Source organism: Bufo bufo, chromosome 1, assembly GCF_905171765.1.
Source record: "Bufo bufo chromosome 1, aBufBuf1.1, whole genome shotgun sequence".
Classification (NCBI taxonomy): Eukaryota; Metazoa; Chordata; class Amphibia; order Anura; family Bufonidae; genus Bufo; species Bufo bufo.
This window is the reverse complement of record NC_053389.1, coordinates 44,782,039-44,809,711: the sequence shown is the minus strand read 5'-3', so window position 1 is coordinate 44,809,711 and position 27,673 is coordinate 44,782,039. Positions and strand designations below refer to the sequence as shown.

The window sequence follows — 27,673 nt, the reverse complement described above, 5'->3', positions numbered from 1 at the left end:
GAAGCCTCTCAGCCTGTGGAGGGCAGCACTGGACACACACATAATATTAGTATCAGTGGCTTTGAATCCAATAAAGTTACTTTAAAAACACCATATACACAAAAAGTAAAACGTAGCATGAGGCGCCTAAGATCAGCGCAGCCATATTGCACCTGAAAGTCCCTTTGGAGTACGACATGGCGGACTGAAAGTCCTGCAAAGCGTTGGCTTCCTGCGTCTGAAAATAAAAGGAAATCCGGGTCAGTGATACCACAATAACATAGTAAGACTCTAATACCACTGGACTAGAGGGCGCCACTGAGCAAGACTCCTACTAAAGGCCCCATCATAGGATCACATGGCAACTCCCAGCCAATGGGGTTTTCTGATTCCCCACAATTTTTTTTAAATATTCTGCTTGCTGTCAGTGAATGGAAATATTATTCTTTAGATCCAGAGGTGGAAAGCCCAGTCCCAACCTAATACTTCTCACAGCTGATGGTTTGTGACAATGAATCCAGCCTAGACAATTCTTCTGTAAGCTAAACACATAGGCAGCAAAAATCTCTCCTCACCTGATAGTTTGTTACAGTGTGTAAGTTCAGGTATAGCTTTCAGCTACCCAGGTTTACCTCTAGTAGAAGGCTGCAACATATCCTACTTTCTATAAAAACAAGGCGGGCAGTGCCCAGCGCAGAAGATGGTGGCCTGTGGACACTATCTGGCATGTGCGCTCCCCACCCCAAGGCACAATTCTCCTGCGTTGTAATAAGCAGGGTGCTTGATTTTGCTGGTTTACCTCTTTGTCAATGCAGCATCCGCTCGCTCTCCTTTCCTCCCTCCCTCTTCCTTGTAGACTTGGCCCCTTGCCATTGTATTTTTCACCTTGTTTAGCCCGTCAGGCTTCTGCACCAGCTGCTCAGGGTGACAGGTTTTGTGCACCGAGTTTTGCTAACTTGTTTTTAGGGTGGTAGATCGCATTGTATTCACTGAACACAATACACATTATACTAATCACATCTTATTTTGGGGTCGTTATATAGACAATATTTCAATTTTTTGGGATGGCACTGAATCAGAATTTCTTAATTTCCCTAAGAGCCTGAATGAGAAAGGTCTGAAATTGCCAGCAGAAATACAACCTTAGAGCCTCAATTTTTTGGATTTAAAAATTATCCTGCGGCCTGACGGCAGTGTCCCAGCCAGGGCCGGTGCAAGGATTTTTGCCGCCCTAGGCAAGATAAAAATTGCCCTCCCCCCCTTATCAGATGATCTGCAGATATCATGACATCACATATGTTCCACCCCTTTCTCAGCATTTAAATATAAAGAACTGCTATGTTTCCCTTAGGGTTAATCCAGCTTCTTGTAGCCGTCTCCCTGACAGCCGCTAGAGGTGCTTCCGCCATTCTCACTGTGAAAATTACAGTGGGAAGACGCGGAACATAGTTTTGAATGCGTGCGCATGCGCATTCGCAGCTGAGAGGAGGATCGGGGAGAAGAGTTCTGTAACGGACCGTTTCAGCAGACAAGGGGTTAAAATCCGTTTAGGCGATAAGCCCCTTTCTGAGAGACAGGCACAGCTACTTGCAGAACACCAACTCCCGAACTGGATACAAAGTAGCACTCCAAACTGGAACCTCACGAATAGCTGCTAGCAGTTGAACAGGAAAAGCATACAATCCTGGCAATCGGTCTTCTAACAGCATACAGTGAATTCCCCCAATAACGAGACAAGGCTCCGTTTTGAGGGTCAAGCAGTGGTCTGACTGTACTTGAAGTACAGCCTCTTTTATTCACAAAAAACAAACATATTACTGCCCACAGGGGTTTGAAATACAACCAATCAGTAATTAACAAGACATACAATGTAACTACAGCAACCAATCGTTCACGCCCCCAGAGGACCAGAATGAAGACTGTAACATAGGACAACATATCCCCACAATGCATCATGGTTTCCTCCTCTCTGTCCAGACAACCTGAAGAGCAATCCAATTATCTCTGAGGACAAAAGGAGATCGCCAATACGCATGTGAGGACAACAGAACAGACATCACCATTTTAAACACACAATGGCACAATAGAAACACACCCAGCATATTCCCTCCCCTTATCCTGAGAGGAGACTCAATTATACATACAGTTAAACATACTTTCTACCCAACTTTCATAACTCTAAAACCATACATCACATTCACATAAAAATTACATATTCACAATCAATCCATTCAGGGGAACAACATATTAAAAAATGGCATGAATCAGACCAGGGGTTCTAAAGTTAGTAAAATATCTTTTGGGCCCTGGCTGGCACATGGCTATCTGTCTCAAACCAGTTTTACAGAGCCCTCTTTCCTGGAGACAATGGGAAAATAATCAAATTATATCCAGGGATAGAGGCAGACTCCATTGAGCACATGGTTGCAAAAAGACATAAAATACAATAAAATACACAAGGTTACATTTACTACATAAAATAAAGACATGCAACATATCCCCAGATAGCTTAGGTCTGAGCGCATATTATTGAATGGCGCTCAGACCACACACATACAGTTCAATTGCCATGGAGCTTAAGTTTTGCATGGGCTGATGATAGGGCCCATAATCCTGGGGCAAGAGGCCAGCAGCCAGTCCTCTCCAAAGCCCAGTGGCGAGGTTGGTTTCGCCACACATCTCCCCCCCCCCAGGGAAGACTAACCAGGTACCTGACCTCACGCCGGTCGGTACCTGAGTTAGTCTGGCAGCCCACCCTCAACCCAATACTGGACCTGTTGCATTTGGTAGCCTGTCTCTGTCCAGTGAGTCCACCAAGGTTATGTTGGAAGCTGGTACTCCTGGTCTCTGTGTTGCTCCCTGGCTTAGAGTGGGGGTTGCTTTGTGGGCAGGTATCAGCGGTACTCTGCCCTGGTGCCAGCGCTACCACGGAAGAAGCCTGTTTGGAGCCTGGTTGTTGGAGGGGGAGACCGACTGTCTCTACCCCCTGTGCTGTAAGTGCAGAGACAACGGTCCCATCTGTACTGTTGTGGGGCTTACTGTCTCCCCCTGGTGCGTTAAGCTGCCGCTGGGGAGAGGGGGTAACGAGCTCCTCTCCCATACATACTTCTAGCCGCTGGGGAGGGCGACCGACCGTCTCCGCTCCCAATACAGTGTCCTGCTGCTGGGGAAAGGAGACTGGGCTCTCTATTCCCTGCTGGACCCTCTGCCGCTGGGGGACAGGACCGACTGTCTCTGCCCCCTGTAACTCCGCCTGCTGCTGGGGAAAGGAGACTGGGCTCCCAATTCCCAAAAAATCATGCTGCTGCTGGGGGGCAGGAACAACTACCTCTGCCCCCTGTAACTCCGCCTGCCGCTGGGGAGGGAGGACGCTGCTCTCCTCTCCCTGCACTTCACACTGCCGCTAGGGAATGGAGACTGGGCTCCCAATTCCCTGCAGGACCAGCAGAGAGACCTCGGTCCCATCTCTACCGGCCACCTGGGGTCCTTCCCAGTAACATTCTACAATATCTGCCCAGCTGAATGGGTCTGGATCTGGGTCTGTCACCTTACCGTCCTGCTGAGCCTTCTCAATGGAGTGGAAGAGATCTCGGTAGTCCTGCTCCAGTTCCCACTCCAGGGTTGCTAGGTGAGCCAGGTCTTGCTCTACCTCATGGGGGTCATCCCACTCATGCCTAGCCTCCCTCTCATAGAAAATGTCCTGAAGTCTGGACTGTGCAGGGCTCCCGAAGTCAGGCTCTGCAAAGGACTCCCATAACAAGCCAGGACCATAAAACTCCTCTCCCTCTGGCTTGTCATGTTCGGCTGTCCAGGGTATATACTGTGCCATATACCACCAAAGCGCCTGGTAGGCATCCTCCAGCCATAGCTCCTGCCATACCCGGTGCTCTAGTTCCTTCACCCATTCCTCCAGGGGCTGCTCTCCCAGGAAGGGCATCCGCAGGGCCACTTGCTTCTGCAACCGCTGCTCTTCACTGGGGAGACTCTCACCCCGCTGGTATTGTAGATTATCCAGGGCCTGGTACCAGATGCCTTTCCTTAATCCATCCCGGCCATCCAGGTCCTCCTCCTCGTATAACACTGCTGGTTCCATCCTGCTGCTGTCAGGGACGCTGTACTGGGACATGCGTTGTCCTTAAATTGTAGAATCCACAGAAATGGTGTCTCCTGTAGCTGTCCTTCTGGCTGTAGGAACGATCCCGCTGCTTGCCACCAATGTAACGGACCGTTTCAGCAGACAAGGGGTTAAAATCCGTTTAGGCGATAAGCCCCTTTCTGAGAGACAGGCACAGCTACTTGCAGAACACCAACTCCCGAACTGGATACAAAGTAGCACTCCAAACTGGAACCTCACGAATAGCTGCTAGCAGTTGAACAGGAAAAGCATACAATCCTGGCAATCGGTCTTCTAACAGCATACAGTGAATTCCCCCAATAACGAGACAAGGCTCAGTTTTGAGGGTCAAGCAGTGGTCTGACTGTACTTGAAGTACAGCCTCTTTTATTCACAAAAAACAAACATATTACTGCCCACAGGGGTTTGAAATACAACCAATCAGTAATTAACAAGACATACAATGTAACTACAGCAACCAATCGTTCACGCCCCCAGAGGACCAGAATGAAGACTGTAACATAGGACAACATATCCCCACAATGCATCATGGTTTCCTCCTCTCTGTCCAGACAACCTGAAGAGCAATCCAATTATCTCTGAGGACAAAAGGAGATCGCCAATACGCATGTGAGGACAACAGAACAGACATCACCATTTTAAACACACAATGGCACAATAGAAACACACCCAGCATATTCCCTCCCCTTATCCTGAGAGGAGACTCAATTATACATACAGTTAAACATACTTTCTACCCAACTTTCATAACTCTAAAACCATACATCACATTCACATAAAAATTACATATTCACAATCAATCCATTCAGGGGAACAACATATTAAAAAATGGCATGAATCAGACCAGGGGTTCTAAAGTTAGTAAAATATCTTTTGGGCCCTGGCTGGCACATGGCTATCTGGCTCAAACCAGTTTTACAGAGCCCTCTTTCCTGGAGACAATGGGAAAATAATCAAATTATATCCAGGGATAGAGGCAGACTCCATTGAGCACATGGTTGCAAAAAGACATAAAATACAATAAAATACACAAGGTTACATTTACTACATAAAATAAAGACATGCAACATATCCCCAGATAGCTTAGGTCTGAGCGCATATTATTGAATGGCGCTCAGACCACACACATACAGTTCAATTGCCATGGAGCTTAAGTTTTGCATGGGCTGATGATAGGGCCCATAATCCTGGGGCAAGAGGCCAGCAGCCAGTCCTCTCCAAAGCCCAGTGGCGAGGTTGGTTTCGCCACAAGTTCCCAGTGCCGGCGCTGGAGAAAGGTAAGTGGCTGAAGGGGTTTTAACCCCTTCAGCCCAGTGGGAGGGGGACACGAGGGTGCCCCACTCCTAACAACTATATAGTGCCAGGGAAATGAGTTTGTTGTCCTGGCACTATAGGGCTCCTTTACCACCAGTACTGCACAGTGTCTGTTCTCTGCAGGAACAGGCTACAGACACCAGTACCACTACATTAAACTGTACTGGTTCTGGGACTATAGTGTCCTCTTAATGTGAGGTAAATTAGTTTCCAATGTAGTATTAATAACTAAAAAATTACATAATAAACATATTGCATTGTCTACTTACCACCAGGACAATAAGATGATCTGGTCTCGGGCTGCAGTCTGGCTCTTGGTCTGGCTCTGGGGACTCCCTTGTCACTCTCTTCTCCCTCCTCCCTTGTCACTCTCTTCTCCCCCCTCCCTTGTTACTCTCTTCCCCCCCCTCCCTTGTCACTCTCTTCTCCCCCCTCCCTTGTCACTCTCTTCTCCCCCCTCCCTTGTAACTCTCTTCTCCCCCCTCCCTTGTCACTCTCTTCTCCCCCCTCCCTTGTCACTCTCTTCTCCCCCCTCCCTTATCACTCTCTTCTCCCCCCTCCCTTGTCACTCTCTTCTCCCCCCTCCCTTGTCACTCTCTTCTCCCCCCTCCCTTGTCACTCTCTTCTCCCCCCTCCCTCTCTTGTCACTCTTATCCCCCCTCCCTTGTCACTCTCTTCCCCCCCCTCCCTTGTCACTCTCTTCTCCCCCCCTCCCTCCCTTGTCACTCTCTCCCCCCTCCCTTGTCACTCTCTTGTCCCCCCTCTCTCCCTTGTCACTCTCTTCTTCCCCCCTCCCTCCTCACTCTCTCCCCCCTCCCTCCCTTGTCACTCTCCTCTCCCCCCTCCCTTGTCACTCTCCCCCCCCTTTGTCACTCTCTTCTCCCCACTCCCTTGTCACTCTCTTCTCCCCCTCCCTCCATTGTCACTCTCTCCCCCCTCCCTTGTCACTCTCTTCTCCCCCCTCCCTCCATTGTCACTCTCTCCCCCCTCCCTTGTCACTCTCTTCTCCCCCCTCCCTCCATTGTCACTCTCTCCCCCCCTCCCTTGTCACTCTCTTCTTCCCCCCTCCCTCGTCACTCTCCCCCCCTCCCTTGTCCCCCCTCCCTTCTTTGTCACTCTCTCCCCTCCTCCCTCGTCACACTCTCCTCCCCCCTCCCTCCCTTGTCACTCTTATCCCCCCTCCCTTGTCACTCTCTTTTTCACCCCGCCCCTTTGTCACTCTCTCCCCCTCCCTTGTCACTCTGATTCCCCCCTCCCTTGTCACTCTCATCCCCCCCTCCCTTGTCACTCTCATTCCCCCCTCCCTTGTCACTCTCATTTCCCCCCCTCCCTTGTCACTCTCATTTCCTTCCCTCCCTTGTCACTCTCATTCCCCCCTCCCTTGTCACTCTCATTCCCCCCCTTGTCACTCTTATTTCCCCCCCTTGTCACTCTTATTCCCCCCTCCCTTGTCACTCTCATTCCCCCCTCCCTTGTCACTCTTATTCCCCCCTCTCCCTTGTCACTCTCATTCCCCCCTCCCTTGTGACTCTCATTCCCCCCCCTCATTTGTCACTCTCATTCCCCCCCCTCATTTGTCACTCTCATTCCCCCCTCCCTTGTCACTCTCATCCCCCCCTTGTCACTCTCATTTCCTCCCCCCCTCCCTTGTCAGTCTCATTCCCCCCTCCCTTGTGACTCTCATTCCCCCCCTCCTTTGTCACTCTCATTCCTCCCCCTCCCTTGTCACTCTCATTTCCCCCCCTCCCTTGTCACTCTCATCCCCCCCACCTCTAATGTAGCGTGGCCGAGCTCTGTTTGGTCCGCGGTACAGGAGCATTTGTTTTTTCCTGTCAGTCCGGCCGGGTACAGGAAACAAAAGCTCCTGTACCGCGGACCGAACAGAGCTCGGCCACGCTACATTAGAGGCTCTTCCCTCCTGTCAGTCCCTCTCTTCAGGCTGCGCCCGGGCGGTGCATGCACAATCATAGATGCGCCACCCCGGGCTGCAAAAAACCTGCGGCAGGACCGGCGCCCCCTGCTAAATTGCGCCCTAGGTCGCCTTACAGGTGGCGCCGGCCCTGGTCCCAACCGAGATTTACAGAAAATCAGCAGCAACAAACAACTTCCTGCATTGGAAGAGCTTCCACCCACCATCTCTCAAGAAAGGTATCCCAGTAGGACAGTACCTACGAGCAGTGGCGTCTCTAGCTTTCAAATTTTGGGGGGGCACACTGGGGGCCAGGACAAAAGTAGGGGGGGGGCAGCTATAACAACGATACATTTACAAGTACGCTTAGAAATGCTGCGATACTTTACCCAATACCTAAAACCGCAACAGGGAAGAAAAGTCCAGCTGTCTGTGGATGACACTTTTATAGAGAGGGGGATCTGTGGATGACACTGCTATGGGGAGGATCTGTGGATGCCACATATCGTATATAGCATCTTATGCTATATGTGTCATCCACAGATCCACCCCATGACAGTGTCATCCACAGATCCCCCTCCATAACAGTGTCATCCACAGATCTCCCTCCCTATAACAGTGTCATCCACAGATCTCCCTCTCCGCCTCTCACAGGAGTGTACATATATAAAATAAAAACATATTTCACATGAACACTTACAGTTACTTGGCTTGGCCCTTGGGGATCTCGGACGCCACTTCAACACTTGGCCGGGGGCTCGGCGGAGCTGATGTTGTGTTTTATCCTAATGAGAAAGATTTTATAATAAGGATTTGGAGAAGGGGCAGAGGGATAGCAGAGCAGGGAGAGGCTGGTGCTGCTACTAGGGGGTCATACCATGGGGGAGTAATAAAACCCACCATAATGCCCCCCAGTAGAAATAATTTTCCTTATAATGTGCAAAACATACTCCCTTATGCCCCCAGTTGAGCTAATGTCCCCCATAATGTGCCAGTATAAAATACCCCTATATAGTGCCCCAGTAAATGCCTCCATAGTGCTCCTCTCCCCCTTCCTGCTAGTGCCCCCCATAATGTACCAGTATAAAATGCCCCATATATTGTGCCCCAGTAGATGCCCTCAGTGTCCCCCATAACTTGCAAGTATAAAATACCCCTTCTTAGTGCCCCCAGTAGATGACTCCATAGTACTCCTGTCTCCCCTTCTCCATAGTACCCACCATAATGTGTCCCAGTATAAAATGCTACTGTACAGAGCCCCCCATATAAAACACCCCTTCTTTGTGGCCTCAGTAGATGCCCCTATAGTGCCCACCAATAATGTGCCAGTAATAAGTGCCCTCAATAACGTGCCACTGCCAGTAACAAGAGCCCCCCAATGTGCCAGTAATAAGCCCCCATCACGTGCCAGTAACAAGAGCCCCCATCACGTGCCAGTAATAAGCCCCCCATCACGTGCCAGTAATAAGCCCCCCATCACGTGCCAGTAATAAGCACCCCATCACGTGCCAGTAATAAGCCACACATCACGTGCCAGTAATAAGCCCCCCATCACGTGCCAGTATTAAGCCCCCCATGTTCCAGTATTAAGTCCCCCCATCATCATGTGCCAGTATGAAGTCCCCCACATCATCATGTGCCAGTATTAAGTACCCCCCATCATCATGTGCCAGTATTAAGTCCCCCCATCATCATGTGCCAGTATTAAGTCCCCCCCATCATCATGTGCCAGTATTGTAATAAGCCCCCCCCCAATGTGCCAGTAACACTATTGTAAAAAACAAAACAAAAAAAAAAACACTTGTACTTACCTCAGTACCAGCGATGCGATGCAGCCTCTTCCTGTGTCCCGCGCTGTAATGTAAGGCTCAGGCGGCGCGATGACGTCATCGCGCCGCCTGCGCCGGCCTCTGATAGGCTGCCGGCCTAGTGCCTGCAGCCTATCAGAGGAAGGGGAAGGGACACGCCTCTCCCTCCCCTGCACCTCCACTGGCACAGGCAGATTACAATGGAGATGAGCGCAATGGAAGCGCTCATCTCCCTGTGCTCGGCGGCGGCTCACTTGGGGGGCACATGGGGGGGCACAGCATGATGTAGGGGGGGCCGTGGCCCCCTCTGGCCCCCCCTGGCGACGCCACTGCCTACGAGCGAGATGTAACTGATAGACAAAATTACTTTTATATCGTAGATTTATAGCCAGAGATTACCCTAAGAACGTCCTCCATAGAGGATACAATAGAGCTAAAAACACTGAGAGGAACAGTTTGCTCCAAGTAAAGGGCAAAAAAGTAAATAATACGCTGTATAGGAACGTTCCACGTACAGCATGAAATGGTGTACAGGATTCTGACGTGACATTGACATATCCTGCGGGTGGATAGGGATTTGAAAGGAGTCATTCCAGCCAATCCCACAATTACCTACAGGAGAGGTAGAAATATAAAAGAAATGATGGTACACCGCCATTTTCAACAACAAAAAAGAAGAACTGAAACATGGCTGAACACCAGTGGCGTTCCTAGGGTGTTTGGCACCCGGGGCGGGTCCTTTCTCTGCCCCCCCAATACTTTAAAAAAATTGTACCCCCTCACAGTAGTATTGCCCTCATTGTACAAAGCTTCACAGTGGTTTTGTAGAGATGTGTGCCCCCTCACAGTAGTTAGGCCCACATTGTGCCCTCTCACAGTAGTTATGTCCTCTCTGTGCCCCTTTCACAGTAGTAATGCCCTCTCTGTGCCCCCTTCACAGTAATAATCCCCATTGTGTCACCTTCATATTAATAATCCCCATTGTGTCACCTTCATATTATAATAAGGCCCATTGTGCCCCCTTTATCGTCATAATGCCCACTGTGCCCCCTTCATAGTAGTAATGTCCACTGTGCTAGTAATGCACTCTGTGCCCCCTCCATAGTAGAAATCCCCATTGTGCCCCCTTCACAGTAATAATGCCCACTGTGCCCCCTTCATTTTAATAATGCCCATTGTGCCCCCTTTATCATCATAATGCCCACTGTGCCCCCTTCATTGTAGTAATGCCCTCTGGCTCTGTGCCCCCTCCATAGTAGAAATGCCCATTGTACCCCCTTCACATTAGTAATGCCCTCTGTGCCCCCTCCATAGTAGTAATGCCCTCTGTGCCCCCAGCTATTTGAAGAGAGGGCAGCGCTCATATGAGAGCTGCTTTCTCTGCTCTGTTCACCTGCTCGCCGCAGCATTTGCAGTGATGAGCGGGTAAACAGAGAAGAGAAGGCAGCGCTCGTACGGAAAATAAAGTGGACAACCCCTTTAAAGACATACTTGGAAAACATTACATACAGCGCTACAGAACATACAGGGTCATACAGCTCCACATATGTACCTCTTACATCCAGTAACTTCTCTTCTCTGATGTAGATCTTCTCTTTCCTCATCTTCTCCTTTCAGACTAGACCGCCATGGTGATTTGTTTTAGCGGCGTCTCGTCTCTGCAGAGTTTAACAAACAGACATCTTACTTTCCTACTTTTCCATCATCCTCCCACCTTCTCAGCACCCCCTCCTGCCACCCCCAATACTGTGTCCACTGTGCTCCCCAATACTTTCCTGCAGAAACAGTTCCCCTGAAAATACTGGTACCACACAGTGCGTGAGTACAAAAACACCCCTTTATATTGTGCGCTAGTACAAACCCCCCCCCCCCCTTCATTTCAGATCAGACCTTTATGTAAACCCTAAATGAGATCCCCCAATCTCAGACCAAAACCCCTTTAGACCTCTATGGTCAGACCCCATATAAGACCCCAGTTTTAAACCTCAGATCAGACCCCCATTAGACCTCCATGTAAGACCCCAACCCAATATCAGACCTCAGATAAGACCCCCATATAAGACCCCCATTAGACCTCCAGACTCCCATATCAGACCTCCAGACCCACATATCAGACCTCAGACCAGACCACCATATCAGACCTCAGACCAGACCCCCATATTAGACCTCCAGACCTCCATTAGACCTCCAGACTTCCATTAGACCTTAAGACCCCATTAGACCTCTAGACCCCATATCTGACCCACATAAGACCTTCAGACCCCCCAGTCAGACTTCTAGACCCCAATCAGACCCCCATTAGACCTCCAGACCACCCAGTTAGACCTCCAGACCCCCAATCAGACCCCAAGTAGACCTCCAGAACCCCCCAGTCAGACCTCCAGACCACCAATCAGACCCCAAGTAGACCTCCAGAACCCCCCAATCAGACCTCCAGACCCCCAATCGACCTCCAGACCCCCAGTCAAACCTCCAGACCCCCAAGTCAGACGTCTAGACCACCCAGTTAGACCCCCAGACCCCCCATTAGACTACTCTAGACCTCCAGACCCCCACAGTCAGACCTCCAGACCCCCGCAGCCAGACCTCCAAACCCCTCATAGACCACTCCAGACCCCCATTAGACCTCCATATCAGACCTCAGATCAGACTGTAAAATAATTAAGTAACTTACCTCTCCTGTTGCCACTCTCCCTGTCCTGGCTGTCTTGTCTTCTCAGGGCCCGCGCTGCACTGCAGTCACCTGACCTCCTGCTGCATCAGGTCAGAGTGCGCTCTGTACGTCCTGACTCTGCAGGCAGCCAGGACACAGCAGAGCGGGCCCTTAGAAGTAGGGGTAAGTACTGGACAGCGCTCACAGCGCTTCTCTCCCCCTCCTCCTGCAGACTAGTGAGCGCTTCCATTATGGAAGCGCTCACTAGTATTCCCTTATAAGATGCACTGCATCTAATAAAGGGAAAAGCAATGAGCGCTTCCATCTGTATTGATGGAAGCGCTCATTGCTTCTGTTCTGGTACCCCCCTGAGAGCCGACACCTGGGGCGGACTGCCCCCCCTCCCCTAGGGACGCCACTGCTGACCACTAAAGGATCATATCCTTCTGGTAGCTGCATATTCTGTACCTACATGACTCCTAAAAAATAACTCACAAATCCAACTGATGGGAAAAAATATATGAGGTAAGAGATTACATAAATTGTAAGACTACGGGTGTAGTATATGTCATCCAATGTGACTGCCCCAAATTACATTGGAAAAAGAATTCAAGAGCTGAGGAGGCGTTTCTCCAAACATCTTAGCAATCTAAAGAAGATGCATCCCTTTCTAGACATATAAGGAACTATCATCAAGGGAACCCCTCAAGTTAGAAAATATGGGGAATACGAAAAATCAAAATAGGCTCAGGACAAGGAGATATGTAATGTCCCGGAGTGCCATTACCACCTTCTTTTGTACCCCCACTATCTGTATTGTGTGATCCTGTGTCATCATCCATATTTATTGCCATTGTCTGCAATGTGTATATATATATATATATATATATATATATATATATATATATTTCCTTGCAAAAACAATATTAAGATGTAATGTGCCTGGTTCATCAGCAGGTGGCAGCAACATTGGCAGAGATAGTCTCCTGGAGAGGAACCATCTAGTTCCTTCCAGCCCTCTTTAGAGTGGGAGGAGTTTAGTTAGTTAGTGAGTCAGTGTCTAGTCCACCTTCCTTAGGGAGAGGTTGTGTGTTGGCTAGCAGAGCACTGCCTGCTCTGCTAGGCCCAGAGGCCCAGCCTCTGAAGTCTACACGGTTGCCTGTCCCCTCCTGGGCTGGCATTGCCTCCACCCAAGCTGAAGCTAGAGCTTGAGGTACTCAAAGCCAGGAAAAGTCCTAGGAAAGTAAGAGATAGACTACAGCTAACCTAAGTTACAGCAGAAGAGAAAAGTTCCTATTTAAGCCAGCCTAACATAGCAGAGCCAAGAGAGCTACCGCATAGCAGAGCTGAGATTGTTGCAGAAGTGTTTGCCTGTCAAAGTAAAGCCAATACCTGATGATGACCAAGAAACCGTTTGGAAACTGTTTGGATTACCGTTTATGCCAAGTAAAGCTGTGTTCAATGTTACTAAAATGTCTGGATTCCATTTATTCCACCTTCTACACCATCCAAGTTTAAATACCCCCTTTTTGCACTGCTTTGGACTACACCACATCTGGGATCCACGGATATCCAGGTAGGAGCACTGTGACAACATCCACAGAGACATTGTAGGCCACTTTACACCACTCTGGCAATCCTACCCTGGGTACCACCAATAACATTTTCAAAGGGGACTCCATGTCCCCGTTGCTTAACTTGCTTAACTGCAACTGGCGTCACATTTACTTGCTCTATAAGAGGGACATATTTCGTAGAAACCTCCTAAGGGGCAATGGATACCCCAGGCGCTGGCAGTAGGCCTGATGCAGATTGTAGAGGGAAGGAGTATTATGCAAATATATGTATATATATACATTTGTGGTAGAGGCTAAAGGCAACTGATGAGGAGGAGCGCCTAAACCCCTGCCCTAAGCTGGCTGAGTTGTGCCGGGAGCCAGGAGCGTGGGTAAGCCTAGAAGTGGGCATAGCCTAGAGGGAACTGAGGAAAAAAAGGGGGGGTGGGTGGGAGTGATCCGGAAGCGCCCAGAGGAGACGGGAGCCGGCGCTTATGAGAGGACAGACGCCCCTCGCACAAATCCAGGCTGACATTTCAGCCTTCTAACTTGTGGTAGAGGCTAAAGGCAACTGATGAGGAGGAGCACCTAAACCCCTGCCCTAATCTGGCTGAGTTGTGCCGGGAGCCAGGAGCGTGGGTCAGTCTAGAAGTGGGCAAAAAAAGAGCGAGGAGACTGGAAAAGCGGTAAACCATTTAATATGCCCTCAGAGCTCAGGAATGTACCTGGCAAAACAAGAGGACCGCCACCGCCCCATCTTTTTGATTACGTGGGCCGGGACCCTGTTTTTGGAAGCCGCCGAAGCTGCCCCGATACGGAACGAATGACCGGTGATGGTGAGGGGGTTATACCCGAGACCTGCCGCCAAGGTCCTGATATGGGATGTGAATTGGACAGAAGACAGACAACCTTCATGGAAAGGCAACAACGGGAAATCGGGGGGAGCGTCTTGTAGCAGAGCCAACAACTGTTGAAGGCCCCCGACCGGGCACCAATCATTGGAGGTCCTGAAAAACTGGACCTCAGAGGGAGGCCCATGCTGGCTAGTTTTGGTGGAAAGTAGATGGAGGACAAAATGGTCCTGGGCCCAGGTCAGTTGCTGACGCTGCAGCCCTTGATGCCTGGAGGTGGCACGAGTGAATTCACCTGGCCTGAGGAAACCGTAGAATCCAATGTACATTGCTGCCTTGATGACTAAGCTGCGAGAGGGCCCAAAAGGATGACCATCCAAAGCAGAAGAAAGTCTTCTAAACATTTCACCGGAGAAAGGGTGTTTACGGGCAGGGGAGGCATTCCCGTTTTTTTGGATTCCCCGGAGTGCAGCTTTGACGGCCTGTATTGAAAAAATGGAACCTCCGCCTGGACTGTGGAGCATGGAGCAGTGCTGGATCCCGGCTAAATACAGTTTAATGGTATTGTAAGAAAGCTTGCGGTGGAGATGGCAATGGGCGATGAATGACAATAAGTAGGATATATCATCCAGAGTACCTTGCGGGTGAGACCTGCAGAATAACTTATAAATTTTGAGGCCGGCTTGGTAATTCCTGGCAGTGTTGGGGGAGAGAGAATGTTGAAGTAGGTTCCTGGCGTGTGAGAGGAGGGATTCTAATCCATCACCAGGGAATTGAAGGCCGGGGGTGGGGACCCCATGGGGTCTGCTTCTGGCATCACCTGGAAAAAAAGGGGGAAATTAAAGCGGGACAGAGCATCTGCGGATACGTTCTCAGCCCCTGGAATGTGGTTACAAAAAATATGAAAATTATGGGACAGGGAGAGCCACACTAACTTGCGGAGTAGGGACATAATCTTAAGGGATTTCACCCTGCCTTTCAAAATAATGTCGACCAGAGCTAGATTGTCGGTGACAAACATGACAGGCACATTGGCCCACTGATGTCCCCAAACTTGGGCGGCCACCACAATAGGGTAAAGCTCCAGCAGGGAAGAGGAGCTCAGACCTTCGGGATCCGACCGGACCTCATCAGGCCACTGACCAGCCACCCAATGGGTCCCAAAGATGGCTGCGAACCCGCGGGATGCAGCCGCATCAGAAAAAACGGTGGGGGATGACGGCCCCCAAGAAGGCACAAAGAGGGAAATGCCGTTCCACCGGGACAGGAACAGTGACCACATGGCCAAGTCTGCCATGGCATGGGTGTCCAGATGGACGATGCTGTCCTGGTCAGGAGCCGAAGGCAGCAACTGGAGCAGCCTGGAGGTGAACGCCCTGCCCTGTGGCATGATCCTGGAGGCGAAATTGAGCCGCCCCAACAAGGATTGAAGCTCAACCCTGGAAAGGAAGCCTGAGGACGTGGCGTGAGAAATCACTGCCCGGCAGCTGGCTAGCTTCTCTTCCGGGAAGGCTGGCCTCCATCCGGATGGAATCCAGGATGATGCCTTGGAACGTAACCCTAGTGGCGGGACCCTCAGTCTTGGTGTGGGCCACCGGAACCTGCAGACTAGAGAAAATTTGGAGCAGAGTAGCCAGATTGCCCGACCCGCCGCGCGGACCCTCGATGATCAGAAAATCATCGAGGTAGTGGATGATGGTAGGCAAACCACCATGATGAAGGAGGATCCAATGCAAAGCCTTGGCAAATTGGTCGAACAACCATGGACTACTCTTGGAACCAAACGTGAGCCTGTTCGCAAAGTAGTAGCGACCAGCCCACTTGAGTCCATAGTATCCCCATAGTTGCGGTTGGACAGGAAGGAGCTTGAAGGCATCGGCGATATCCGCCTTTGTCAACCAAGAACCCCTGCTAGAGAGCACGATGGACTTAATTGCCTCATCAATAGAGGAATATTGCATTGAGAACTCCTCTGATGGGATGAGAGAATTGAGACTGGGTGTGGCAGAAGCATGAGGAGCGAAAGGATCGTAAATTAAACGCTTTTTATTAGACGATTTCTTTAGAGACCAGACCAATCGGGTTGATATGCCAGGAAGGGAAGGGGATAACATCAAGCGGGCCAATGAGGAACCCCTTATCGACCTCCGACAGGAGCAACTCCTCAACCGCCACCGGGTCTCCAGTGGCAGACCACAAGTTGCCGCCCTCCCAAGAGGTCTGAGGAAGGGCAATGAGGCCTGTATGGAAGCCTTCCGTAAAACCGGACAACAGGAACTGAACGAACCCCCTGTCGTGATGGTCCTGCAGAAGGACACTGAGTAACTCGACATTAATGTCGGCTAGTCAGGACTGCTTGGCAGACCTCTTGGGACAGGCAGAACGAGGGTGAGCCCTGAAACACGAGGAGAAGATGTGGAGAGCCCTGCAGCTGTTGAAGGCGCATCCGCCCGCATTGAAGTTATTACAGACCTGGCTCTTACCCAGGTACACTATAGGGCTACCAAGCTTGTTAACCCCGGAGGCGCCCAGTTGGGAACCCGAGGGGCCGGGCAGGGACCTAGCCTGGATGGGGTTGACAGTGTTGGGACACCAGTCGGAGGAGTGGAATATGGACTGGCATACGGTACACAAAGGAGCCCTGAGGCCCGCAAAGTGGCGGCAGAATAGCTCCATATCGATGTTGGCCCAGTTGGTGACGAACTGGAACTGAACCAGAGCAGCCGCAGCCTTTGCCGAGAAGGAGCGGTGATAGTCGTAGAACGATGAGCCGCCATACTTATGACCCAGGTCGGTGACGAGGTAGAGGTAAGTATCTAACTCTTCCCTTCTTGCGGGCTGAGCTGAACAAAGGATGTCCCTGAAAAGGCTAAAAGCCAGCACAAACTCGGGGATTAAGAGCTTCCTATTAAGTCGCGCGTCCTTGGCCTTGAGCATGAGTGAGACATCACCACAGTTGATCACCCTGTTCTCGGGCACGTCTTAAGAGACGATGAGGATGGACGCCAAGTTCACGTCCTTCCCCGCCAGAATGTCTTTTTTGATACAGTCGGGAATAAAATGCGAAGGCACCACCTGGGGGCTGAGCCCGGGAGTACCTGATAAAAAAACCTGAGAAGCAGCGGGAACCGCCAGAGGGTTTAACACTTGGGGGGGCGTGGGGGCCCGAGATTCCAGCACCGTCACCCTGGACTGCACGTCCGCTACCGAGCTGATCAGGGAGTCAATGGTAGACTGTAGCTGGGACAGTGACTGCTGGATGGACGTAAAGCCCGACTGGACACCCGACGGACTTGGGCTGGTCATCAGCAGTTTATACAATTCCGCCTTACGAGCGGAGGCCGGGTGTGGAATCCCTCTCCTGTTGAGTTCTGCCACCAGCTTCGGGATTGTCCAACTTCTCAAGGACATCGGGCCGGACTGGCCTGACACTGAAGATTCTGGAACTGACATGGTGTCATCCATGTCCGAGGCCCGTGACATGCTTGCTAATTCAAGAAATGTGGTTATGTTGACAACAACTGCTATACAGGGGTTAATAAGATCAATGTGTGTGGATTCAGAGTAAAATGATATATTGATGCTGACAACCCAAATGCAATCTATGGCATGATTTCCTAACCATAAGCTTAATGGAATAACCTGCACATAAAAAAAAAAAAGAAACAGGACTTGCCGATGCAGTGTAACATAGCGATCCTCGGCCTGCGTTCCACGCTCGCGACCGGAAGTAGCGCTGCCAGGAGAGAAGATGAGGGCGCCGGCCGGAGGCGACTTGGTGGAGCGGGGAACGAGGGAGGGAGACTCACTCGACCTACTAGAGACGTAGGAGGCGACGTACGGGCGGCGAGCAGACCACTTGAGGACTCCAGGTGAGAAAGCGAGGCGGCTCCTGACCTGGCGGCTGTCATTCGGAAGCGCCCAGAGGAGACGGGAGCCGGCGCTTATGAGAGGACAGATGCCCCTCCCACAAATCCAGACTGACATTTCAGCCTTCTAACATATATGTTGGCCCTCTGTGCCCAGTATATGTGGGGATAGATTTGTATTCCCCCCAGGTTGTGGCCATTGCCACAGGTATGTCTGGGTATATACAGTATATATAGATGTATGTATGCCCTAGTTATTGCAACCATCTGTATATATATTTATATAATATGCCCCAGGTTTATATTGGGTATATATATGTATATGGATGTGCCCCAAGCATCTATATAGATATATATATTTATAATGCGGCCAGCATATTCCCCCCAGTTCCGGGTCCCCCCCCCCCCCCAGCTGAGGAGAGGCCGACAACTGGACAATTATGTCCAGTTTCGGCCACTTCAAAGGATAGAGTATCAATAAAGATCCTCTGCCCTTTGATAACGTTTCCAGCAGCGCCGGAGATGTTATGCATAACAGGGACAGGAGAACAAAGAGCTTCCCTGCCCCTGTATGCCGCATACCTCCGGCGCTGTAATTACAGCGCTGGGGGTATGTGATATCTCCACAGGCGGGCGGATCAAAGGATCCCCCTGCCTGGTAGCGCGCACCAGGATGTGCGGGCTGGTGCGGTGATGTTATATCGCTGCGCCAGCCCACGTGGACCTGACTGCAGGCGTGCGCATGCCTTCAGCGCGGAAAATGGGAGCGAGCGCCGCAGGGTTTAAATACCCCAGCAGAGAAGAACCCCCCCCATATTCCGGAGACCGCCGTATGCGCTGTGCTGCGGCCAGGGAGTCAAGACCTGCCCCCGGCATGTAGAGCGGAGGCAGCTCAGAAGAGACAGAGCGCAGCGTGCGCTGCGCTGGAGGAGACCAGCCCCAGACAGTAAGGAGGAAACCCAGCAGCCCAGAAAGATGCAGCCCCATTGAAGGAAGTGGAGCCCTGCAGCTCTGAAGACTGGCTGAGTAACCTTACCCTGATCCCTGCTGGTCCTTTGTACCCCTGCAGCCCTGCTAACCCCTGCTGCTGAACCCTTGCAGCATCAACCCCTCAGACCCTGTGTGCTGTTAAACCCCAGCATTCCCTATCTTCCCCTGCATTATCCCTTGCATTGCTGGTATTGAATTTACCCCTTCACTGCTCCCTTTACCCCTACAGCAGTAACCCCTTTACTGCTTCCTGGCTGCCCGTAGGGACAGTGTGTAGATAGGTTAGGTAGGATGCTGATATGTGTAAGTGTAATGTTTAGGTAGATTTGTGGGGTGGAATTGTGTATTATATTGTACAGTGTGTAGTGTAGCTAGGTGTGTGCGTCTATATGTATATATACAGTATTTATAACCATTGATATATAAATATATGTAGATACAGCCAGGGGCGGGCTGGGCCGGGGGTCAGGGAGGCAATTGCCCCCCAGGCCGCCCTAAATAAACGGCCGCTGGGCCGCACGTCTTTAAAAAAATATATATATATATTTTTTTTTTTTATTCTTTAGGGCCGCACCGCCGATCACCACAGGCGGCGCGGCCCTGGATGTAATTGCGGCGGCTGTGTGCTGTGGGGCAGGGGAGGGAAAGGCGTGTCCCTCCCCTGTTCTTCTGATAGGCCGCAGGCACTAATGCCTGCAGCCTATCAGAGGCCGGCTCAGGCGGCGCGGTGACGTCATCACCGCCTGAGCCGGGCAGCACACAGCAGGGACACATGCCAGAAGAGGCTTGCATCGCTGCTGATGGAGGTAAGTATTAGTGTTTTTTTTTTTCTTCTTTGCGGGGGGCTGGCACTATGGGGGGGGGCTTGCACTAATCTATAGGGGGATCTGGCACTATGGGGGGGGGGGATCTGGCACTATGGGGGATCTGGCACTATAGGGGGGATCTGGCACTATGGGGGGGGACTATAGGGGGACCTGGCACTATGGGGGGATCTGGCACTATGGGGGGGGGGTCTGGCACTATGGGGGGGGGTCTGGCACTATGGGGGGGCTTGCACTATGGGGGGGGGTGGCACTATGGGGGGGATCTGGCACTATGGGGGGGGGGGAGCTGGCACTATAGGGGGAGCTGGCACTATGGGGGGGGGGGAGCTGGCACTATGGGGGGAGCTGGCACTATGGGGGAGCTGGCACTATGGGGGAGCTGGCACTATAGGGGGGCTAGCACTATAGGGGGGCTGGCACTATGGGGGAGCTGGCACTATAGGGGGGGCTGGCACTATGGGGGAGCTAGCACTATGGGGGGGCTGGCACTATGGGGGAGCTGGCACTATGGGGGGGCTGACACTATAAGGGGGCTGGCACTATGGGGGGGGGCTGGCACTATGGGGGAGCTGGCACTATGGGGGAGCTGGCACTATGGGGGGGGGGGCTGGCACTATGGGGGGGAGCTGGCACTATGGGGGGGGGAGCTGGCACTATGGGGGGGAGCTGGCACTATGAGGGGAGCTGGCACTATGAGGGCATTTCTTACTGGCACATTATGGGGGGGCACCATGGGGGAGAGGAGCACTATGGGGGTATCTGGGGGCTCTAAAGGGGCTTTTTTTTAATTATTGTCACATTCTGGGGGGCACTATAGGGGAGAGCAGCACTATGGGGCATCTGGTGTTACTATAGGGGCATTATTTGGGGGCACTATGGGGAAGTGGGGGCTCTAAAGGGGCCTTTTGTATTGGAACATTATGGGGGGCACTATGGCATTTGGTAGCACTAAGGGGGCATTTTTTACTGGCACATTATGGGAGGCACTATAGGGAGAGCGGCACTATGGGGCATTATTTGGGGGCACTATGGGGGAGTGGAGCACTATTGGGGCATATGGTGGCACTAAGAAGGGGCATTTTTTTACTGGCACATTGTGGGGGAGAGGAGCACTATAGGGGCATCTGCTGGGGGCACTAAGGGGCATTTTTTACTGCATATTATGGGGGACACTATGGGGAATGGGGAGAGGAGCAGTATGAGGGCATTTACTGGGGCACTATATAGGGGTATTTTATACTGGCATACATTATGGGGACATTAGCTCAACTGCGGGCACTAAGCGGGGGTATTTCATGTACTGTCATATTATAGGGAAAATTAGTACTACTAGGGGGTATTATGGGGAGCTTTACTACTACTGGGGGGCTATGAGGAACATGATTACTAGGGCACTATAGGGGCATTATTACTACTAAGTGGGCTCTGGCAGAGAATTATTTCTATTGGTGGGATTTTGGGGAGCACTGTTACTTTGGGGGCACCCTGGCATAGTATCAGCTTAGCACAATTATTTTTGGGGGACATTATCTTTATACTATTAGTGTCTGAGCGCAGTTATTTTTTAGAGCACTGTGTGCCAATAATTGTTTAAGGGGGCACTATCTGTGTGGTAGTAGTATTTCCAGGGGGGCTGTTTCTGCAGTATAGTATTGGGGGTGGCAGGAAACTAATGTCTGTTTCTCAATCTCTGCAGAGACGGGAGATGGCAGAAAAATCATCATGGCGGTCTGGTCTGAATGGAGAAGATGAGGAAAGAGAACGTCTACATCAAAGGTGACATCACTGGATGTAAGAGGTATGTGGTGCTATGTAGGAGAGGAGATGCTCCGGGTCCTCCCCCTGCCATTTGCAGAAGGAGGATTCAGAGCTGGGTGAGGACGACGAAATGGGGCAGCAGGCCACGGGCGGGTGGCAGATGGTGGGGGGAACCACAGGCCTTGAGCAGGATCAGGGGAGGGAGAAGAGCGGAGGAGGTCCCCCCTCTCCGTATGATGTGTAGAGACAGGCCTCAACTATAGAATGTCAGCTGTACAGTGTGTGTTGGGAGTGGCCTATTATATGTAGGAGGGGCTTTTAATAATGGGCGGGGCTAAAAATGGGCCACTTGACTGGATTTGACCCCCAGGACTAAGGCTGCCAGCCCTCCCCTGGATACAGCGTAATAGACTGTATTTGTATTGTGTAATAAATATTCCTTTATTGTTCATAATACAATGTATAGTCTTTTATGGTCACCGCCGTAGTAGCAGCAGTAAGTCGCATGTACAGTCGTGGCCAAAAGTTTTGAGAATTACATAAATATTGGAAATTGGAAAAGTTGCTGCTTAAGTTTTTATAGTAGCAATTTGCATATACTCCAGAATGTTATGAAGAGTGATCAGATGAATTGCATAGTCCTTCTTTCGCATGAAAATTAACTTAATCCCAAAAAACCTTTCCACTGCATTTCATTGCTGTCATTAAAGGACCTGCTGAGATCATTTCAGTAATCGTCTTGTTAACTCAGGTGAGAATGTTGACGAGCACAAGGCTAGAGATCATTATGTCAGGCTGATTGGGTTAAAATGGCAGACTTGACACGTTAAAAGGAGGGTGATACTTGAAATCATTGTTCTTCCATTGTTAACCATGGTGACCTGCAAAGAAACGCGTGCAGCCATCATTGCGTTGCATAAAAATGGCTTCACAGGCAAGGATATTGTGGCTACTAAGATTGCACCTCAATCAACAATTTATAGGATCATCAAGAACTTCAAGGAAAGAGGTTCAATTCTTGTTAAGAAGGCTATAGGGGGTCCAAGAAAGTCCAGCAAGCGCCAGGATCGTCTCCTAAAGAGGATTCAGCTGCGGGATCGGAGTGCCACCAGTGCAGAGCTTGCTCAGGAATGGCAGCAGGCAGGTGTGAGCGCATCTGCACGCACAGTGAGGTGAAGACTTTTGGAAGATGGCCTGGTGTCAAGAAGGGCAGCAAAGAAGCCACCTCTCCAAAAAAAACATCAGGGACAGATTGATCTTCTGCAGAAAGTTTGGTGAATGGACTGCTGAGGACTGGGGCAAAGTCATATTCTCCGATGAAGCCTCTTTCCGATTCTTTGGGGCATCTGGAAAAAGGCTTGTCCAGAGAAGAAAAGGTGAGCGCTACCATCAGTCCTGTGTCATGCCAACAGTAAAGCATCCTGAGACCATTCATGTGTGGGGTTGCTTCTCATCAATTTTGGGAGTGGGCTCACTCACAATTTTGCCCAAAAACACAGCCATGAATAAAGAATGGTACCAAAACACCCTCCAACAGCAACTTCTTCCAACAATCCAACAACAGTTTGGTGAAGAACAATGCATTTTCCAGCACGATGGAGCACCGTGCCATAAGGCAAAAGTGATAACTAAGTGGGATCAAAACGTTGACATTTTGGGTCCATGGCCTGGAAACTCCCCAGATCTTAATCCCATTGAGAACTTGTGGTCAATCCTCAAGAGGCGGGTGGACAAACAAAAACCCTCTAATTCTGACAAACTCCAAGAAGTGATTATGAAAGAATGGGTTGCTATCAGTCAGGAATTGGCCCAGAAGTTGATTGAGAGCATGCCCAGTCCAATTGCAGAGGTCCTGAAAAAGAAGGGCCAACACTGCAAATACTGACTCTTTGCATAAATGTCATGTAATTGTCGATAAAAGCCTTTGAAACGTATGAAGTGCGTGTAATTATATTTCACTACATCACAGAAACAACTGAAACAAAGATCTAAAAGCAGTTTAGCAGCAAACTTTGTGAAAACTAATATTTGTGTCATTCTCAAAACTTTTGGCCACGACTGTAGTTTAGTTCAGTGTAGAGTAAGGCAATCAGAGAGTGTTCTATATTTTTTGTATAAATAGGCGGAGTCATCACTAGACGACTCACGCCTATTTATAAATATTAATTATTGAGATTACCTTAAATATCAATAATTAATATCCCCTTTAACACAGATATTGATGCGAGACTGCAACAAAAGGAAACAAAGTGGATCTCTCGCCTTAAGTCCTTGTCACCCTTGGGACTAAATGAAGGCTTTACATAGTCATCTTATTTATAACTTCCTTTCTTCTATTTTTTGAAGATTATACTCCGCAATCCAACACCACCTATGGTAATAATATTAGAAACAATAAACAAACTAAAGAAAAGCAAAATAACTGTTTGAGATAGGGACCACCAGTACAATAGATGTAATAGTCAAGATGGGACTGAGGATCCTATAGTGTAAATGTGAAATTTTATAAATTTTATAAAAGGCATAATGAATGGTATCCAATCCAAGGTGCATAAATAATAAATGACAATAAAATTAATAAATATTCCTTGAGGTATTTCATCTAAGCTAATAAGATACCCAGGGGGTAAGACATGATGTTTGGTAATTATTTAAAATCAAGTGATAGTCTTGGAATTTACCCTAAGATTATGAGGGGCAAAACTAATAATGTATAAATAAAATGTGGTATAAAAATATAAAAAATATTAAATAATAAAACGATAACAATCAATTTATTGTTCCCCAACCTGGGGTAATAATTTACTCTAGTAATCGACATGATTCCCATTTATTAGAAATTATTTAGTAATTAACAATTCCATGATTTATAACTTAATAACATCAGAATACTACGATTATGAAGCTTAAAAACAAGAAGAGGCATAAGGAGTAGAAGGCTCCATAGCTGGAATAATTGATAGCAGTGAGCGGTGTGAGGCTAAGTCCCCATACATACGCAATACGAGCTCGGCAAAAGAGAGAAATGTCTAAGTGACGAGCGATGCAGCTGGGGGAGATGCGGGTATGACCCGAGCAAGTGGGCGGAACACGGGAGGAAGGTGAGTGAATTGGGGACAGTCTCACACTTCTCCTAATTGATTTTAAGAGAGAGACATTGCACTATTGGATCCTTATAGTTTGACATGATGCGCCAACCTAATAAAGGGTGGTCCCCGCCCCCAACAGACATACCTGCCCGATGCCCTGAGGATGCCGGTTTGCCGGCGAAACATGTCGGGAGGCAGTGTGTGTGTTTGTGTGTTTTAAGAGCAGTAGTAGATGCAGACAGTCCCTTCTAAAGAAGAAACAATAGGGTACTATTGGATACTCAGGAAACGATATGTAGCCGGTTCTAGCGCGCCTGTAGCTGGCTACTTTGTTACCTAAGCAGCGTGTCGCTGTACAAGATACAAACAGTGACTCAGCTTACCCCTATATATCAAATAGAATGTAGGGCACAAGGCCTCTTTCACATGACCGTTTGGCTTTCCTGTGTTTTGCGGTCCGTTTTTCACGGAGCCGTTGTTCCGTTTTTTGTTTCCGTTGTGTTTCCATTTATGTTCCATTTTTCCGTTCCGTTTTTCAGTATGGCATATACAGTATACAGTAATTACATTAAAAAAATTGAGTTGGGCATAACATTTTTAATAGATGGTTGCGCAAAAACGGAACGGATACGGAAGACATACGGATGCATTTCCATATGTGTTTTGTTTTTTTTGCAGACCCATTGACTTGAATGGGTCCACAGAACGTGATTTTTCGGGCAATAATAGGACATGTTCTATCTTTCAACGGAACGGAAAAATGGAAATACGGAAATGGAATGCATACAGAGTACATTCCGTTTTTTTTGCGGAACCATTGAATTGAGAAAAAAATAAAACGGTCGTGTAAAAGAGGCCTAACTTTGCTGACTACTGAGATTTTTAACCAGTCTCACTGTTTTATTTAGGTGTTTCAATCATGATTTAAAAATAAAAGTAAAGTTTTAAACACTAGCGCACGTGTAAAGGGATGTTCTATAGTCAGGTGACTAAGTGTAATGAATTACTATTATTGTAAACGTCATACACGAGCTGAGAGGTCTCATTTACAACTTGATATGGTTGGGCAGCACAGAGGACCTCTGCACATCGTGCCAGATGTGGTTGGGCAGCACAAAGGACCTCTGCATATCGTGCCGGATTTGGTTGGGCAGCACAGAGTACCTAATTCGCTGCACATACACGCAACGTGTGCCAAATTTGGTTGGGCAGCACAGAGGACCTCTTTCGCTGCACATACATGCAAGGCGTGCCTGATCTGTTTGGGCAGCAAAGAGGACCTCTGTACACTGTACCGGATTTGGTTGGGCAGCACAGAGGACCTCTGCTGCTGCACACACACGCAGATTGCAGAGAGCCATCAGACCTCTCAGGAGATCTCTGTCTGGACTAGATACAATTGTAACAAACCCTGTGAGAAGTATTAGATCCCTTCTCCTCTATGTATCAACCCAAACACCTGTCACTGCCCCCTTACACCATAACCCCAATACTCGACAGAGAAATTAGAAAGATTAGACAGCAACAGAACAGAGAGTCAAAAAGGAGTATAATGCCCACCTCTGTGATGTCCCCTACACTGTGATGCCCTAGGCATGTGTCTATATGAACCCATTGCCCATTATTGCTGATAGCAGCTCAGATTAGAAATTACCTTGCAAGTTAACACCAAAGCCACCAATCCGAAGGGCAGACAGCAAAACAGCATGCTCATTATGGACCAGCACATATAGTCGTTGTATCTTGACTGATGAGCTTCCCCCATCACTCGAGGCGCCGTAGTTGTAGTCACTACATATTGGACTGGTTGATAGACCGTGGGATGAGGTACAGGGGCATTTTGGTTTGGATTATATGGCTGATGATAGGCTGGATCAGTGACAACTTGGGCATAAGTTGGAGGAGGTTGATGGGTTGGATAGGGCATCCGAGGTGGCACAGACTCTTGGATGTTGGGGTTGCTGGGTGTTGAGTCTGCTTCCATGTTTCCGATGTGTCTTTTCAGAAGTTAGAGGAGAAATGGCAAAAATACAAGGGTGTTTCTTCTCGGAGAAGAAGCCCTTTAAGGATAACAGTGAAAATCTGACATAACCAGGAGATTACAAAGCAACCACATCCTTATGTTGTAGACTAGAGGAACGTTCATTGTGAAATAATTTCCTCATTAATATTACACAAATAAAACATCCCTGACATTTATCATGGTCCATAAATGTTTTAACCTGGCTGCTTGGGCAGAAAAGAAGGGGGGCAGGTGGGACATTTACCACGGTAGCTGGGAGACAGGAGCTTAATTGTTGCCCCAAGGACAGAACACCTTGTGGCCCCTTTAGATGGAAACACTTTGTAATTTGGTGAGAAAATGTCGCTAATGGTTTCTCAATTTTGGCCAACTGCATCACATCCTATAGATGGCGCTTTATATACATCCAAGCTGTACAGAACACGGAGCATTCAATAATAGGTAACAGCTCTCATAAGTGCGCCATACAAAATGATTATGTCGTATCGATTATACTCATGTTATATCTGTGAAGCTCATGTCGTATCTAATATACTCATATATCTAGAAATTTGTAAAGCTCATGTCGTATCTAGTATACTTACGTGATATCTGTAAAGCTCATGTTATACAGTGGGGAAAATAAGTATTTGATACACAGGTGAGTTTGCAAGTTTTCCCACCTACAAAGAACGGAGAGGTCTGTAATTTTATCGTAGATACACTTCAACTGTGAGGGACAGTATCTAAATAAAATCCAGAAAATCACATTGTATGATTTGTAAATAATAAATTTGCATTTTATTGCATGAAATAAGTATTTGATCACCTACCAACCAGCAAGAATTCTGGCTCTCACAGACCTGTTAGTTTCTCTTTTAGAAGCCCCCCCACTCCGCACTCATTACCTGGATTAATTGCACCTGTTTGAAC

At 49.1% G+C, this 27,673-nt stretch overlaps 1 protein-coding gene across 1 annotated transcript; it reads right to left on the bottom strand.

Annotated features, from left to right (window-relative positions):
• On the bottom strand, positions 1 to 26,722 carry LOC120986819 (proline rich transmembrane protein 1B-like). The gene is made up of 2 exons (XM_040415524.1): positions 26,393 to 26,722; positions 1 to 217 (listed from the first exon to the last, which is right to left on the bottom strand). Exons 1-2 carry the CDS (start codon positions 26,720 to 26,722, stop codon positions 77 to 79), a joined length of 471 nt encoding a protein of 156 aa, XP_040271458.1. The 3' UTR covers positions 1 to 76.
• Positions 26,723 to 27,673: the final 951 nt, after the last annotated feature.

Excerpts from the sequence above, each read along its gene's own strand:
- LOC120986819 (XM_040415524.1), bottom strand. The coding sequence starts at position 26,722 with ATGGAAGCAGACTCAACACCCAGCAACCCCAACATCCAAGAGTCTGTG. Across the intron at positions 218-26,392 it reads CTTTGGTGTTAACTTGCAAG|ACGCAGGAAGCCAACGCTTT; the intron begins GTAATTTCTAAT and ends TTTTATTTTCAG.